The sequence below is a fragment of the Cololabis saira genome, chromosome 24, assembly GCF_033807715.1.
Source record: "Cololabis saira isolate AMF1-May2022 chromosome 24, fColSai1.1, whole genome shotgun sequence".
In the NCBI taxonomy this organism is placed as follows: Eukaryota; Metazoa; Chordata; class Actinopteri; order Beloniformes; family Belonidae; genus Cololabis; species Cololabis saira.
In genome coordinates, this window is record NC_084610.1 from 19,233,044 (window position 1) to 19,250,254 (window position 17,211).

At 40.5% G+C, this 17,211-nt stretch overlaps 1 protein-coding gene across 1 annotated transcript in view; it reads left to right on the forward strand.

The window, feature by feature from the left end:
* LOC133424839 (cilia and flagella-associated protein 47-like) overlaps positions 1 to 17,211 on the forward strand; it is an 87,696-nt gene that overhangs the window by 18,983 nt on the left and 51,502 nt on the right. Inside the window, 13 exon segments of the mRNA XM_061715374.1 lie at positions 208 to 339; positions 444 to 521; positions 6,521 to 6,659; positions 6,864 to 6,949; positions 9,069 to 9,264; positions 9,409 to 9,485; positions 10,492 to 10,708; positions 12,355 to 12,577; positions 12,993 to 13,098; positions 14,436 to 14,536; positions 15,940 to 16,040; positions 16,313 to 16,426; positions 16,515 to 16,743. Of these exon segments, the coding sequence (XP_061571358.1) occupies positions 208 to 339; positions 444 to 521; positions 6,521 to 6,659; positions 6,864 to 6,949; positions 9,069 to 9,264; positions 9,409 to 9,485; positions 10,492 to 10,708; positions 12,355 to 12,577; positions 12,993 to 13,098; positions 14,436 to 14,536; positions 15,940 to 16,040; positions 16,313 to 16,426; positions 16,515 to 16,743 (1,799 nt within the window).

A 17,211-nucleotide genomic window follows, 5' to 3' on the forward strand; every position in this document is an offset into this window, starting at 1 on the left:
ATTGAAGAAACTAAACAATAGTTCTGTAAATGCAGGGCACAAATCAGGGGAAGACTTAGGTCAGGATTCAATGGTCCACCTGCATCCGAAGACTCAGAGACAATCTTTTGATTGTATTCCCCAGAGAAGCAGAGAATAGGCCAATATAAGACCAGGCTCTTCTTACCTACCTATAAAACTTGATTTATATGTCTTTGTTTGAAACAGATCCCAGACGTGTGCCCTCTGCCAGGAATGGTGGTGAGTCCATCTGAGGGGATAGTGCCAAGCAAGGGGCAGGCCACGATCAAGATCCACTTCAACCCAAACTTTGTCAGCAAATTTGACACCAGGGTTAAGGTTGGAGACCGAGAGACAGAAAATATAATATGAAATATTTTCACTATATGATGGTTTTCCATGTGTGTGTGCATGTTTAAGAGATCCATGTGTTTCTATTGCAGATAATGCTGAGAAGCATGAAGTCCATTGAACTCAGAGTGTGTGGATCAGTGGAGCGTCCAAATATAGAGATCAGCATGGTGAGTGTGTGTAGTTTACAAACTATAGTAATAATAGTATGATTATACAATTTGTTTGCACAGAACATTTAGTTCATAGTTTTATAGAAGATTACAACCCATTTGTGACATTTCAAAACTTTTCCCCTCATTGATGGCCACGCTGGATCATCCGCTTCCATGTCACCCTGTCTTCTGCATCTTGCTTTGTCATATCAGCCCCCATGAATCTTCTCTGTGGTCTTTGTTGTTCCCTTTGTCTGGTGGCAGTACTCTCTGCAATGGTTGAAGTCTGAGGTGAAGAGAGTGAAGAGGAAAAGGAGAGAGGACAGTCCCTTGTGGGGCCCCAGTTTTGGTGACCACCTTGGCTCACACACAGTTCTGTAGATAGTTCTGATATCTCTGCATGGATGAAGGGCCGCCATCTTCAGCTAAATCTGTCCAAGACTGAACTTATTGTTTGTCCAGACAGACATTCCTTACCTCCTCAGATAAGCGTGCAGTTGGATTCCACCACACTTGTGCCCACGTCTTCTGCTAGGAATCTTGGTGTCATATTAGACAGCCAGCTGACCTTTAAGGACCATGTTGCCTCGGTTTCCCGGTCTGGCCGATTCGCTCTTTACAACATCAGGAATATCAGACCGTACGACACAGCTCTGGTCATGTCTCGCAGTGACTACTGTAATTCCTTGTTGGTCGGCCTTCCTGCATGCTCAGTTAAACCTCTGCAGATGATCCAGAATGCAGCAGCACGTCTGGTCTTCAACCAACCCAAGAGAGCTCATGTCACTCCGCTGCTAATCTCTCTGCACTGGCTTCCAGTTGCAGCGCGCATCAAGTTCAAAGCTCTGCTTTTGGTTTACCAAACAATTACCCAAACGGCTCCTGCCTACCTTCACTGCTTCATCCAGAGCCACACTCCCTCTACCTTCACTGCTTCATCCAGAGCCACACTCCCTCTACCTTCACTGCTTCATCCAGAGCCACACTCCCTCTACCTTCACTGCTTCATCCAGAGCCACACTCCCTCTACCTTCACTCCTTCATCCAGAGCTACACTCACTCTCCACAGCTCTGCTCAGCCAGTGAAAGACGCCTGGTGCTTCCACCACAACGTGGTGTGAAAAAATCAGTAGCCAGACTCTTCTCCTCCATTGTTCCCTGATGGTGGAATGACCTACCAAACAGGGTCTGTACCTACTTTTGAGAGCAACCTAAAGACTCAGCTCTTTACGGAGCACTTCTGCATCTTAAAACTTCCCATCAGCTCTTTGCATCACTCAGCACTGAGTAAACTGCATGCACTTATGACGTGATGATCGTATGATGGTGTCTTTTAAGATGTAGCTTTGTTGTGTAAAGGTACTGTTGTGTTGGGCGGGAAGGGAACAACAACAAAAAAACAACCTCTAGCACTAGCATGGCAGCACCTGTGTCCAACTGGACTCTCAGCAGTCTGACCAGCACTTATCCATGCTGTATCCTCCTATGTGATTTCTTGCTTGTGTTGTTCTCTCAGATGTAAGTCGCATTGGATAAAAGCGTCTGATAAATGACAGTATTAGTAGTAGTAGGCTACGTATTGTGGTCTGCCCGTCAGGTAATCAACAATCCAGGACATGATGGGGGCCTCCACCTGCATCGTAGTCATCCTCTCATCCAGTAGAGCTGGATGGATGGTCTTGAAAGCACTGGAGAAGTCAAATGCAGAGTTCTCAGCGTTCCAGTTCCAAAGTCGGAAAACAAGATGGCCATGTCCACGAAAGCTGTTCTAGTGCTTGCCTTGTCCGAATACAAGCAACTTCTGGACAAATATGCAGTCCTTCTGCAACTTTCAAACACGGTGGATGAAGAGGAAACAGAAAGGAGCACAGCTCTCTTCTACTTACTGTTTACAACCGGTGCAGCCATCTTGGAATGTTAACTCGGGGGTGGTGAAGATTCTCCGACTTTCCGAGTAGGAAATCCCACTTCGAGGGGCGTTCCAGTTGAAAATTCCGACTCGGAACTCGGAAATTCCGACATCCGAGGACAAATGGAACGCGGCAAAAGAACATGACTCTCACAGTTAAGGTTGCCACCCGTCCCGTAAAATACGGAATTGTCCTTTATTTGAGAAAAAAATGTTGCGTCCCGTATTGAACTAATACGGGACACGATTTGTACCGTATTTTCATTAACTTTTACACCATATTCTAGTTGAATTATTGAAATAAATTAACTTTTACACCATATTCTAGTTGAATTATTGAAATAAATTAACTTTTACACCATATTCTAGTTGAATTATTGAAATAAATTACCTTTTTCACCATATTCTAGTTGAATTATTGAAATAAATTAACTTTTACACCATATTCTAGTTGAATTATTGAAATAAATTAACTTTTACACCATATTCTAGTTGAATTATTGAAATAAATTAACTTTTACACCATATTCTAGTTGAATTATTGAAATAAATTAACTTTTACACCATATTCTAGTTGAATTATTGAAATAAATTAACTTTTACACAATATTCTTCACCTGTATGTATATTATACATCTGGGCTGATGTGGACATACATACCATAGGGGGTTATTTCAGTTGCTAGTATGGTTGTCTGTCTGTACAGTCATGCAAGTTCAATGCTATTAAAGCACTTTAAACTTTAAATCAAAGCATTTAGTTTTTTCATATAAAATAAACACATTTTTATTCAGTTTAGAAGTTTTGGGGCTTTTTTTTGGCTCCTGCGCTGCTGAAATCAGGACGTCCCTTATTTCTATTTCTGAAAGGTGGCAACCCTACTCACAGTGCTCGCCAGCTTGTCCAGATGAGTGTAGGCTCTATTCAGCAGGTAGATGATGCTGTCCTCAACTCCCAGGTGGGGTCTTCTTAATGTGGGATGTCAGGGTAACCGGTCTGTAATCCTGAGGGCTGCTGGGGTGCACAGAGACTCTCTGGAGGTGCAGCCTCAGGCTGAAGACTCAGTACTCCACACAGCTGGGGGGCACAGGCTTTAAGCACCTTTGGAAAATGAAAAATTTAAATGCAATTTGCAGCAAAGAGCGATCCCCTCGTGTTGCAGACACAGGAGGAGGTCCGATTGGACTGCAACACCATGTACAGCAGCCTTTCTTTCTACTTTGACTTTGATTTTGGATTTCTTTATTTTAGCTTTGGTGTGATGTTCGGATCCTGCAGCCTTGTCACACACTCCAATTCTTTTGCGTCTTACACCAAAAAAAATAACCAAAAATGTAATACTTGGTCTCCACCTGTACTTATGGTAGAAGTACATCCAGTGTGCCATTCTGTAAAATGTTTCTTCTTTTTTGATGTTTCTAGTGAGTTTTCAATTGTTATTTGGACAAAAGGGAAAGCATGCCACGTATTTATACTCATTTGGATGGTTATTAATGGGAAAAAAACAAGCTGTTCAAAGTAGTATGTGCAGCTGCGCTCAATTCCAAGTCAATTGGGATCTATCAAGGAAAGGTGCACGGATCAATACCTTTGAAAATCATCTGCCGTATCTATCTATACTACATTCTCTTCAAAGGTGCTTTCGCTTCTTCTTTAATCACTCCCTGCTTTTCTTTGTTTACAGGGTTTTCACCTTTCTTCCTTCTTTCCCTCTTCATTCATCAGCTATCCAAAGTATTATTTCCATCTCGTGATCACTCTTCTACTGAGCTGTAAGCCCATTTCCTGCTCCACATTTACCGGTAATCACCCCAACATGCTGCTCATCCTTCTCATCTCAGTGTCTCCGTCTATCCATAATTATAATGTCTTTCCTTAGCATTCATCCTAAGGATCCATATAGGGTGTGGGATGTGGTTGAAAACTAATGTCTTGATTATTTTTTTTTGGGGGTGGAGCTATATCATGATACAAATATACCTCTCAATATTTGGAAATAACCTTTAATTCAAATCTATGACGTATGAAATTACACCAGTATAATGATTTTCTTTAATTTATATGCAAAAGGAGCAAATCATGTGACTCACCAGTGAATTCAAATTCAGAAGACTTATTTTGAACAGATTAGTGCAGCTTTAACAAATTAAAATAGATTGCATTACTAGGTCCTCTCGAGTATAGACCAGTTTTCAAAAGCCAAAAGCTGTTGAAAGGCATTTGTTTTTGGCGCAGTCTCTGGACAGCTATGGCTTGAGTGATATCCATTATTTGATCCATAGTTATGGAGAAGTGGATCTTTTTTTTTCGCTGGTGGTCCAGCTTTTCTCTCACTGATATATATATATATATATATATATATATATATATATATATATATATATATATATATATATATATATATATATGTCTGGTAGTGACCTTTCTGCAGAATAAAAGAGAAACTTATTATATATGTGTATATATATATATATATATCGGACAGTGGAAGGAATACTTCGAGGATCTCCTCAATCCGACTGACATGCCTTCTATTGAGGAAGCAGAGACTGTAGACTCTGGGATGTGCTCGTCCATCACCTAAGCCAAGGTCACTGAGGTGGTCTGTAAGCTCCTCGGTGACCTCGGGGGTGGATGTCTGGATGTCGTAGGGCTGTGTTGGTTGACACGCCTCTGCGACATTGCATGGAGGAAGGGGACAGTACCGCTGGAGTGGAAAACTGGGATGGTGGTCCCTCTTTTTAAAAAGGGGGACCGGAGAGTGTGTTCCAACTATAGTGGGATCACACTTCTCAGCCTCCCCGGGAAAGTCTACGCCAGGGTACTGGAGAGGAGAATACGGCCGATAGTCGAACCTCGGATTCAAGAGGAACAATGTGGTTTTTGTCCTGGTCGTGGAACACTGGACCAGCTCTATACCCTCCGCAGGGTGCTTGAGGGACCTGAGGGGCATGTGCTGGGGCCGTTTGAAGCCGAGTGTGACGCGGCAGGGATGAGAATCAGCACCTCCAAATCCGAGGCCATGGTTCTCCACCGGGAAAGGGTGGTGTTCCTTCTCCAGGTGGGGGGAGAAGTCCTGCCTCAGGTGGAGGAGTTCAAGTATCCCGGGGTCTTGTTCACGAGTGAGGGAACGATGGAGCGTGAGATTGACAGACGGATCGGTGCAGCGTCCACACTTATGCGGTCGATGTACCGGACCGTCGTGGTGAAGAGGGAGCTGAGTCGAAAGGTGAGGTTCTCGATTTACCGGTCAGTCTACGCTCCTACCCTCACCTATGGTCATGAACTTAATTATCAAAAGGACAAGATCCCGGATAGAAGCAGCTGAAATCCGTTTCCTCTGCAGGGTGGCTGGACACTCCCTTAAAGATGAGAAGCTCAGTCACTCGGGAGGAGCTCGGAGTCGAGCCGCTACTCCTTCACATTGAGAGCAGTCAGCTGAGGTGGCTTGGGCATATGTACCGGATCCTCCTGGACGCCTCCCTAGGGAGGTGTTCCAGGCATGTCCCTCCTCCCTAGGGAGGTGTTCCAGGCATGTCCCTCCTCCCTAGGGAGGTGTTCCAGGCATGTCCCTCCTCCCTAGGGAGGTGTTCCAGGCATGTCCCTCCTCCCTAGGGAGGTGTTCCAGGCATGTCCCACCAGGAGGAGACCCCAGGGAAGACCCAGGACACGCTGGAGAGACTATGACTCTCGGCTGGCCTGGGAACGCCTCGGACTCGCCTCCGAAGAGCTGGAGGAAGTGTCTGGAGGAAGTGTCTGGGGTGAAGGAAGTCTGGGCATCCCTGCTGAGACTGCTGCCCCCGCGACCTGGTTCCGGATAAGCGGTGGAAAATGGATGGATGGATGGATGATTTATTTTTTTAATACAATGTTAACATACAATTCAGTCATTATATTCCACAAACTATCACCTCATTTCTACACTTTTCTATAATTTGAAACATGTTTACCAATCTCTGTCTGTTGCTAGGAGGTTGCTGTCTATAGTTTTTGTCTATACTGTTATTTTTGGTCATAATCAAATAATATTCTCAACCAAGGATGTTTTTACAAATGCCAGCTATATTCATTTAAGTTTTCTGTCAACATTTTTTTCTCTTTTCAGTCCCCTATCCAGTTCCGTGCAGTATATGTTGGTTCTCAAGAATTCATTACATTTGCTCTCAGAAACCACTCTTCAACTCCAGCCCGGGTCACTTTCGATCTGTCAAAGTATGAAGACTTCTCCATCCAGCTCCATCAGGGCTCAGAAAGTATGCAATCACACTGTAATGTCTGAATGTCTGTTGATATCTGCTAGTAGGCGTATTTTTACATCCCTGTTATGTACATGGACCACCTGATCTCCCCCATCAATCATTTCAATCGTGTTTATCTGGATTTGGGTTACTGGGGCAGAAACCAAAACCTTCTCATACTATTTCATGATTGTTTCTGTGCATTTTCAGAACCAGAGAAGGAGCCAGGGCTCAGTGTTGTGGAGCTCTCTGGTTGCCAAACTGAGAAATGCTCCCTTGTCTTCTCCCCCACCCAGGTGAGATTTGGCCAAACATCTCTCTGAATGTCCACAATAAAAAAAAAAAAAAAGTTTTTATATTATTATTATTATTATTATTATTATTATTATTATTATTATTATTATTATTATTATTATTATTATTATTATTATTATTATTTTATTGTTTATTTGATGTAGACATCACAGTCCCATTAGAGAAAGCAGATGCATTGTTTGGGTGTTTTAGCACATGCTAATTTGCAACAATTTTCCCCAGACGGCTTTTGAAATAATGAAATAAAGAGAGAGAGGACAAACAAACAAAAAGGTGTACAATAAAATTACAAGAGTAAAAGAGAGTAGGTTTTTCAAATTAAATCCACACATAAAGGCAACATAGTTAACAGCTTGTCCTAACTGCATGCGAGCGTCCGATGCGCTCTGTCCACACTGAACGCGTTATCGGCCCCACGTTCTACCACGTTCTTTTTTTTTTTTTTTGGGCTCTAGTGGCCCTTTATTGGAGATGCAGACTGGAAAGGGGTAGAGAGAGAACGGGGAAGACACGCAGCAAAGGTGGATTCGAACCCGCGACAGGAGGAGGACTGTAGCCTCAGTATATGGCCCGCTGCTTAACCCACTGCGCCACCGAGCGGCCCATACCACGTTCTTTTGAATGACACCTGAGACTCGCCTTTTAAAAGGCTGATTTATGGTTCCACGTTACACCAACGCAGACCTTACGGCGTAGGGTACGCGGCGCACTCACCAAACGGTGCGCGTCGCTGCGTACCCTACGCCGTAGGCTACGCCGTCGATTTTACGCGGAACCATAAATCTGCCTTTATTCACCCGCCCGAGACTCGCCTTTTATTCGCCCCACCAACCGCCCGTGGGCTCCTGAAAGAAACTCCTAAAAGAACTCCAATAAGTAAAAGATGGGTGAGTACTTTTTATTTATTTTCTAAACAGAAAATAAGCTTGATATTGTGATATTTCAGGAGAGCATGGGCGGTTGGTGGGCCGAATAAAAGGCGAGTCTCGGGCGGGTGAATAAAGGCAGGAAGAAAATAGAAGCAGGTCTAACGTCCAACCAAAGTGGGGAAAAAAACGAACAAAATAACGGCGTGTGGTGACGCAATCAAACAGCGAAAAGCTGGAGTGACCGGCGTGTTCGTGGTGTTAAATGCAGCAAACATGTCAGCATGTCAGATCATTACCGGGATGTGGGGGAAAAGCAGAGGACACGAGAAATGATCAAATAGGTACCAGATCTTGTTGGATCCGGCACAAATTAAGCCCTAATAAGATTAAGATAAGATTCTTATTATATCTTATTATTTTATCAGAACCTTCCAGCCTGGTGATCTCCCTCCAGCAGCTGCCACTTTATTGAGGTTCTTGTATTGAAATGACTGTTTCCTACAGCGCTTTCAACTTTTTTTTCAACTTTCAACCGGCTTTCAAAGCGAGCGACAGGAAGAAAATAGAAGCAGGGCCTGCGACAAAAGTCCAGCTCAAAACGGTGCGCCGCGTTGCGCCGCATCGCGTTGCGTCGCTTGCAACCAATGTAGACAGTGCAAATAAAAAATAAAGCAATGGAACTGTTTTTGACGCTGACGCTCGTGTAGACACGGTGTAAGCAACAAATTAAAACTATTCATATGAGCACTTTTGTTTTGATTTCAGCGATTCTTTGTTTGAGCCCTTTATTTAAAGCATTACTTTTGGTCTTTAGTTTTAAATGAATTGGTTCCAAAGTTTGGCCCCATTTAGAAAAAAGCAGAGACAGAATGAAGTCTGATCACCACTGGTGGAGGCTCGTGTGGTCACTCCATGAGAGCTCTGACGCCTGAAAAACATTAGTGAAACATGATTATTTAGACATTTAAAAAACTATTTAAGAGTACTAAGACTCATAAATATCATACAGTTTCCATGAAGATTTCATAAGCCAAGCTCAAATGCCTACTCGCATGAAACAAAGCAAAATAATGAACCTCATATCAACCTTATCCAGAGGCAGGGTTGACCTAGGTGAGTTTGGAGCCATCTGGGACACACAATTGTAAAATTGATTTATATCTGTTTTGTGGTCAGAGGAAACACTATATTAGCAATTTAAAGTGACAATAAAGAAAATGTCTCCTTGCAGGCGGACTGCTATGAATTTAGCCTCCCACTGATGGTCAACGGCGTGAAATGGCCGATTGCTTCATCATTTCCTATCCCCACGCTATCCTCCTCATCCAACTCTCCTTTGATGTCTGCCATCAGCAGAGAGACTATCAAACCACTTCCTCACTCTGCTTCTGTAGCAGCGCAGCAGTCAGTGGAGATAAAGGCCACAGGTAGGGTCATTACAGCTGGGGTTGTCAGTTTGTTTAATGACTGACGTTGTGTCAACATTTAAAATACTCACAATTACACATTTCTCACAGAAAACAAAGTCTCAAGTAAAGTGTCATGTTTTTTTTTAAACGTTTTATGTTTAGCCTTGGATGCCCCTCTGGAGATGACTCCCTCCATCCTGCAGTTTCATGTGGACCCACAGTTGGACATTTGCACAAAGGTATTGCATCAACAAATAAGCATACTTACTTTCTTCCTTCAGTCCATTATGATATTTCTTCTTTCTGTCTCCTTATGTTCAGCTTTCTTGCGTGATGTCTCGTCTTTTCATCTTTAAACTAATAAAATTCAATCTACTAAACATTTGGCCCCAGTCATACGCAGTACTCGAGTTGTAAAAAAGAATCAGGGGGCATGGTTGATTTTATCATATGGGGACAGATAATTTGTGCTGATTACAAATAATATAATATATTACAAATAATAGCAGTGACCAAAACACCTGCAGAAATACTGCAGGAATGACATAGCAGCAGTTAAATGCAGCCTTCTGTAAGCTTTAAATATCCACTGGGCTTACATCAAATACATCAAAACACAACAATAAAAAACAGTTTTCTGAACTTATCAATATGACTCTGTCCTTCACAGGATAAGTAAAATGGATCACTGCAAAAACTCAAAATGTTAACAAAAATATTTGTCTTATTTCTAGTTAAAATGTCAAATTTTAGTAAAAAAATCTCATTACACTTAAAACAAGACTCATCACTGGAAAAAACAACAAAATACCTGTTTCAAGTAGATTTTCACTTAAGTAGAAAAATCTGCCAGTGGTACAAGATTTTTTTGCTTGTAATGTGAGAAGATAAATCTTGTCCCACTGGCAGATTTTCCTACTTATTTCAAGTGAAAATTTACTTGAAACAGGTGAAAATTGTCAAATAAGTTATTTTTCTGGTGTTATTTTTCTGGTGATGACTCTAAATGTTGAAATAGCAGTAAAACCACATTCATTGATGAAATGACATAAGGGATGGAAAGGGGGGATGGCAGTTTTACAGGGGGGGTGATTTTGACCGTTTTTATTTCAGGGGGGGATGCCATCCCCCCTCATCCCCCGTCAACTCGAGTACTGGTCATACGTAAGACGCACCTTTGACAGCATTTTGATCTCTTCTTTTCATGTATTTTCTTTTGTTTTTTTCCTGTCTTTATCTCATCAGACAGTGGAATTGAGAGCAGAGCTTGAAGAGAGTGTCTGCCAGCGTGGTCTCGTAGCAGAACGCGTTTGTTGGTGGTTTGACTGCAGTGAAGCAAATGTACCAACTCAAAGCGGGGCCGAGCAGGGGCTGTGTGAACTGACGCCATCATCTGGCAATCTGGGGCCTGGTCAGTCCACCTGTTTCTCTGTTACTATCAACCCCAAGGCTATCAGAACAGGTAAGACATGTTTGGAACATGCAAACACATTATCTTACATACTATTTTTCTCTCTCTTGATAATAAACGCATGTAAACTAAAGCTAAACTAAAGCTAAACTAATATAATATTCAGTAATTCCGTAGGACAGTAACAGTGATTGCACACCGCATTTTAAACCTTAATCATACGGCTAAATCTGTCACGACTGGTGTGGTGAGGACCCAGATGCAGGAGAGCGAGGCAGGAGTTCGCAACAAAAGGTTTATTTTCCAAACCAAAAAACAAAGCGCTGCTTAGCAGGATCAAAAACACACGGAAACAGGGATAAAAAAACTGGAGCAAAAACAGGCAGGACACATGGAGGAAAACACAGTACGGAACCACCAGGAGCAAGGGAATGACAAGACCAGATATACACAGGGGATAACGAGACACAGGTGCAGACAATCAGGGCAGATGGGACACAGGCGGGGTAAAACAGAAACAAACTGGGGGAAATGCCAACCACTGACAAAATCACGTTTTTGAAGCGACTCAGTATGTTTTTTTTTTCAAATTCATGACTGAAACTGATCACAGTAGTCACCGACTGAGATACAATGCTTCCCAGGCTAACATACTTCAAATTGTCTTCTAATCAAAGAAGCCTACTGTCACGTGAGCTAGGCAACCGTCCTCAGGAAGTCAAGGAGAAAGTATACTACTATTTTTGTCTCAGTGTATGATCATTTCTAGAAAGGCTGGAACATTACCTTCTATCGGTTTATGAAAATTAAATGGAACAAGTCATCAGCTAGAAATCGCACATGTACGGCTCCACTTATTTTGTTCTTTGAGTCAGCCATTTGTCAGTTTGGTCACAAATGGCACATTGACTCAAAATACCTATAATTCAATTGATAATGTTCTGATCTTGAATCTTGAATTTTGAATCTTGAATCATGAGACCAAATGAGGCATCTAAGGATATGCTACCAGCTGTCATGATCAGCTGGAAAACCTGTCTTGGAGTGAGAACGCCTATGGACCCATAGTGGCTGAAAAAGCAGCTCTCTCTCGACTTTGCAACGGCCAAAAGGAATGAGATTGACTAATGGTAATAGGCTTAATCTGCTTTTTTAGTGGAAAGTATAGGTTTGGCTGGTCAGTTTGTTCATAAATGACACATCACTGCTTATTACAGTAGCGAAACACATGGTAGCAGCTCTAAAGAAGACTTGTTTGCATGGTTGGACACATTTCTTCTGGAGCAAACAAAGTTCTTGTGTTTCCAACTCTGATTAAAGCAGAGTAGCTGCTGATCAAGCACAACACACAGTAGTTTCTTTAATTAGTAAAGTACCCCACTAACACCATGCTCAATCGTCCGAAGATTCAGAAATTTCATTCCTCTTTTTCCTTTCTTTTTTTTACTGGACTGAATTTAAAGATTCCTAATCAAAAGAAATGCTTAAAATGTCAGGATCAAATGTCCCAGTAGTTTTTAAAACTTTTTTCTCTCTTTTAATTTTACAAATGAGAAACTAAAAGCCAAATTCAACGTGACTTTGAGCTGAATACATGAAATTACCCACTCTGTGTGGAGATTTACCACCATACCATAGCTATCACATAATCATACTCCAATTTTAAGGCTGTGTATAACATCACCTTTTCTTTGCAGGAACTAGTGAAACAAAACTGTCCTTCCCTCTTTATCTGGGAGTTAAGGAAGGGCAACGGATACAAGGAAGTGAAGCACAGCAGCCCTATAGAAAGCTGACAGTCACCATTACTCTAGAGCTTCCAACTATCTCTATCCAGCCATGTCAAGTCCTCCTGAGCCCGGTACCGTTGGGAAGAAGCACAGAAACCACAATCACCTTGATTGCTGCTGGATATCCAAGGTTGGCTGTTACACAAAAATATTCTGTGGGTGTATATATAATTAATTAATTCCAGGATCAATATATCTAACCTTTTTTTTTTTTTGGAATGACATATAATTTGCAAAGCAAGCACTTTGCAACCACAGGCTAATAAATAGCTTTAATGTTTCTGGCTGCAGCTGTTTTCTGACTTTGTCAGCATTTTATTGCCCTTTCTCCTCCTAATAAAACAGTTTTATACAGAAAAACATAGACCGTGCGATTACTGGAAGAGGACATAATCCATGAAGTTTAACAATAGCAGGTGATGAGCACTGTATTTACCAAAGCTACCTGAATGCAGTATAAAGAGGACAATGGCCAGTGTCTTTTTTTTTTTTTTTAATGTTGAATGTGTATGAAGTGTTCTACTGTCTGCATTTTTCACCTCTAGTGGAACATGCGTATCCGCTGAAGTCGATGAGGTACAAATGGAGAATGGAACTAAGATACAGCCCATCTCTGTAACCTTTCCTGAAGGTAACAGTATTCATATGAAGGTAAGAGTTTTGTCATGAGGCCAGTAAATCATATTACTGAAAAGCTTTACAGAAACCAAGACTGATGTCACTCATGATAATGTATAGAGGAGTTTGCTCTGGACATGCGTTATTTGAAATCCAGCATGGGAGATCTTTACTCACAAATATTCAGTAGTTTTCATGTCTTGTTCAAATAGCCCTGTTTCTAATAAAACGCTATCTTGATCTCTGTTCTCTTGAAAGTATAATTTTTGAGAACATATTGATATACAGTTCCACATTATTGCATTGAACAAGTTATTTCTATTTCGCCGGGCCTCTAAAATAAATATAAATATAAATGGTGCCCGCTCAACCCCCTGAGCTATCCAGGGCCCGCTTTGAATAAGTTCTTTATCTGCTGTTTATCACTTGTTTCTCATGTGATATATTACTGAATCTGTTTTGTGATCAGATTTAAAACATGTTTAAACTTTTAAGTGTTAGAATTTCTTTTAAAAATTACAATCCTGGGAAACTGACTTAGCAATTAAATTTGACCAAAACATTTGGCTTAATATCTGTGACAGAATACATTTTCCATTTACAAGTAACAAAATTAAAGAAACCAACTTTAAATTCATTCATAAATTTTATTTAACACCAGTAAACATGAATAAAATTTGAATGACAATTCACCAAACTGTTCCAGATGTAAAACCAATAAAGGTACTTTCGCGCATATGTTCTGGTATTGTGAAAAATTAAATGGATTTTGGAACTCTATCCACTCATTTACAAAAGCTGCATTGGCGACACAATTTGATTTATCCCCATGTGCCTATTTATTAAATGAACTGCCAGAAATATGAATGGACTCAAAGAAATACAGACTGCTAATTACGATAACATATTACGCAAAAAAAATGTATTCTTTTATTTTGGAAAGGAGAACAGCTGCCCACCTTTGAAATGTTCAAAGAACAAATAATACAATTCCTCCCATTGGAGAGGCTAAATCTCAAAGGATACGGCCGAGAACAAATGTTCCGTGAACTGTGGTCTCCACTCCTAAATCAATTAGGGGGAGAAAATATGGACTGACGTGACTCACTAAATGAGTTGACCATTTGTCAAAATGTTGCTGTTATCTCATGTATTCACTGTATATATATTCACTGTATTTATTAATCATTGTCTGCATCTAATTTTTGTCTGTGTTTGGATGTTTTTTATTTCTTGTTTTGTTTTGTTTTGTCAATGTTTGTCGGGGCTCCTATTATAAAATAATAAAAAGATATTTAAAAAAAATAAAATAAAATTACAGTCCTGTTAACTCCTTTTAATATATATATATTTCTACTTGCCACCATTAGGAAACCAGAGTCTCCACTTTGCTCTGCCATGTGTCATTCTGCTGTGAGGTCTGTTTGTCCCTGTGTACAAGCATCACCTTTACTGACCACCTGCAGAACAGGTATCCTTGTACTCGTTTACTGTATTCCACCAAATAAACCCAGAGGTTTTTTATTCACTTCGACTGCTTACGTTGCCAGGTCCGTAACAAAATGTGCATTGAATATTTTAACCAAAATTCAGATGTTGCTCCGGGTTTTCGACAGAGAATGTTATACGTGAAGAAGTTGGTTTAATTCCAAACATCTGGCTTTGCAGTCAAAATAATGTCTACAAAGTGAGAACATCATATTTACATTTAGCCAGCTGATTTGGATCGGATAATTATACAGAGAATATATGTACGTATATCAAATGGAGTTATATCAAAGTTACTTAAGATTTTAGTCCTTTGGTATATAAAAAGAAGTAGGCTATTGCATTTTCACAAATAGAGAATTTCATCTTTCACATATTTTCTCCTCCTGTTGGAGTTGCCTAACACCCCTCAACTCACAGCCGTGTCAGGTGTAGAAGACAAGACACACTCGATGATGCACAGTCAGCAGTTAATTGAATGGTTCAGAACGTAGTCGGCCTGCATGAGACATTAACTAATTATTAACATAACAAATTCCCTGTAACCACACCTTTTAGGCACTGATTTACATAGGGCCAGTACTGGAGTTGAGGGGGGGGTGAGGGGGGATGGCATCCCCCCTGAAATAAAAACGGTCCAAATCATCCCCCCTGTAAAACTGCCATCCCCCCTTTCCATCCCTTATGTCATTTCATCAATGAATGTGGTTTTACTGATATTTCAACATTTAGAGTCATCACCAGAAAAATAACACCAGAAAAATGTGACAATTTTCACCTGTTTCAGGTAAATCTTTTGACTTGAAATAAGTAGGAAAATCTGCCAGTGGGACAAGATTTATCTTCTCATTACAAGCAAAAAAATCTTGTTCCACTGGCAGATTTTTCGACTTATTTCAAGTGAAAATCTACTTGAAACAGGTGAAAATTGTTGTTTTTTCCAGTGATGAGTCTTGTTTTAAGTGTAATGAGATTGTTTTACTAAAATGAGACATTTTAACTAGAAATAAGACAAATATTCTCGTTAAGATTTTGAGTTTTTGTAGTGATCCATTTTACTTATCCTGTGAAGGACAGAGTCATATTGATAAGTTCAGAAAACTGTTTTTTATTGTTGTGTTTTGATGTATTTGATGTAAGCCCAGTGGATATTTAAAGCTTACAGAAGGCTGCATTTAACTGCTGCTATGTCATTCCTGCAGTATTTCTGCAGGTGTTTTGGTCACTGCTATTATTTGTAATATATTATATTATTTGTAATCAGCACAAATTATCTGTCCCCATATGATAAAATCCACCATCCCCCCTGATTTTTTTTTTTTACAACTAGAGTACTGCATAGGGTTAATGGAGATATCTCAACATGTTTTTGTTTTCCTTCATCAGATTCAAGGTTAAATTGTGTGCTATTGCTGAAAACTGTATGTTGACGGTTTGGCCGTACATGGCGCTGCACCACTCGGATCAACAGACAGTAATCAAGACAGGTAACATAACCCGACTCCCTGACTGAGCTAGATGACTCATGAAGCAGGGGTTGCAGTTACCCCCTTTTTTAATTCTGTGGCCTGAAGAAATGTAATTTAAAAAGGATGACTAATATTAAATATTGAACTTTAATGATCCTGTTTTACATTTTGAAAGACATGGAAAAACCTAGCACAACTCCGTTTTGAATTACTACATCTTTTGAAAAGAAATGAGCTGCATAATATTAGTTAAACATACTCCACATATTATTTACCAATTCTTCATCTAGGGGTCATAACTGTGGAGGCTACTCTTCAAAGCCATAACACACTAAATCCTGCATCAGGACCGACTCTGTTCACCTCCTCATTCGACTTTGACTGCTCAACAAAAAAGAGCTCAGGTCAGAAAACGAAGTATGTGTTTTGTGTGTATATTTGTTTGTTTCTTGTAATTGTTTAAGGTTACCCTGTATTTTTATACACACATAGCCTCTTCAGCCTCCTGCCCAGTTGGTGACGGTACGAGCGATCAGGCCAGCAGGGATATGTGTCCTAACAGAGACACCAATACCAGTCTCTGCACCCCACATTTTCCTGCTGTCAACACAGAGAAACGACAGTTTTACCAGAACGTATTACTGGCAATGGAACAATGGTTCAGCCTCTTTGGATGGCCAAGTGGACCCCACCCTGTCAAGATACCATACACACTCCGAAGGTAGACCCTGATTTTAAGTCCTTTGGTCTACACCAGGGGTCGGCAACCCAAAATGTTGAAAGAGCCATATTGGACCAAAAACACAAAAAACAAATATGTCTGGAGCCGCAAAAAATGAAAAGTCTTGTATAAGCCTTAGAATGAAGGCAACACATGCTGCACGTATCTATATTAGCTATAACTGGGGGAAGATTTTTTTTTAAATTATGCACAAAAGTCGAAATGTCGAGAAAAAAGTCGAAATGTCAAGAAAAAAGTAGAAATTTCGAGAAAAAAGACAAAATGTTGAGAAAAAAGTCGAAATGTCAAGATTAATGTTGAAGTACAATCTTGAGACAAAAGTCGAAATGTCGAGAAAAAAGTCGAAATGTCGAGAAAAAAGACAAAATGTTGAGAAAAAAGTCGAAATGTCGAGAAAAAAGTCCAAATTTCGAGAAAAAAGTCCAAATATCGAGAAAAAAGTCCAAA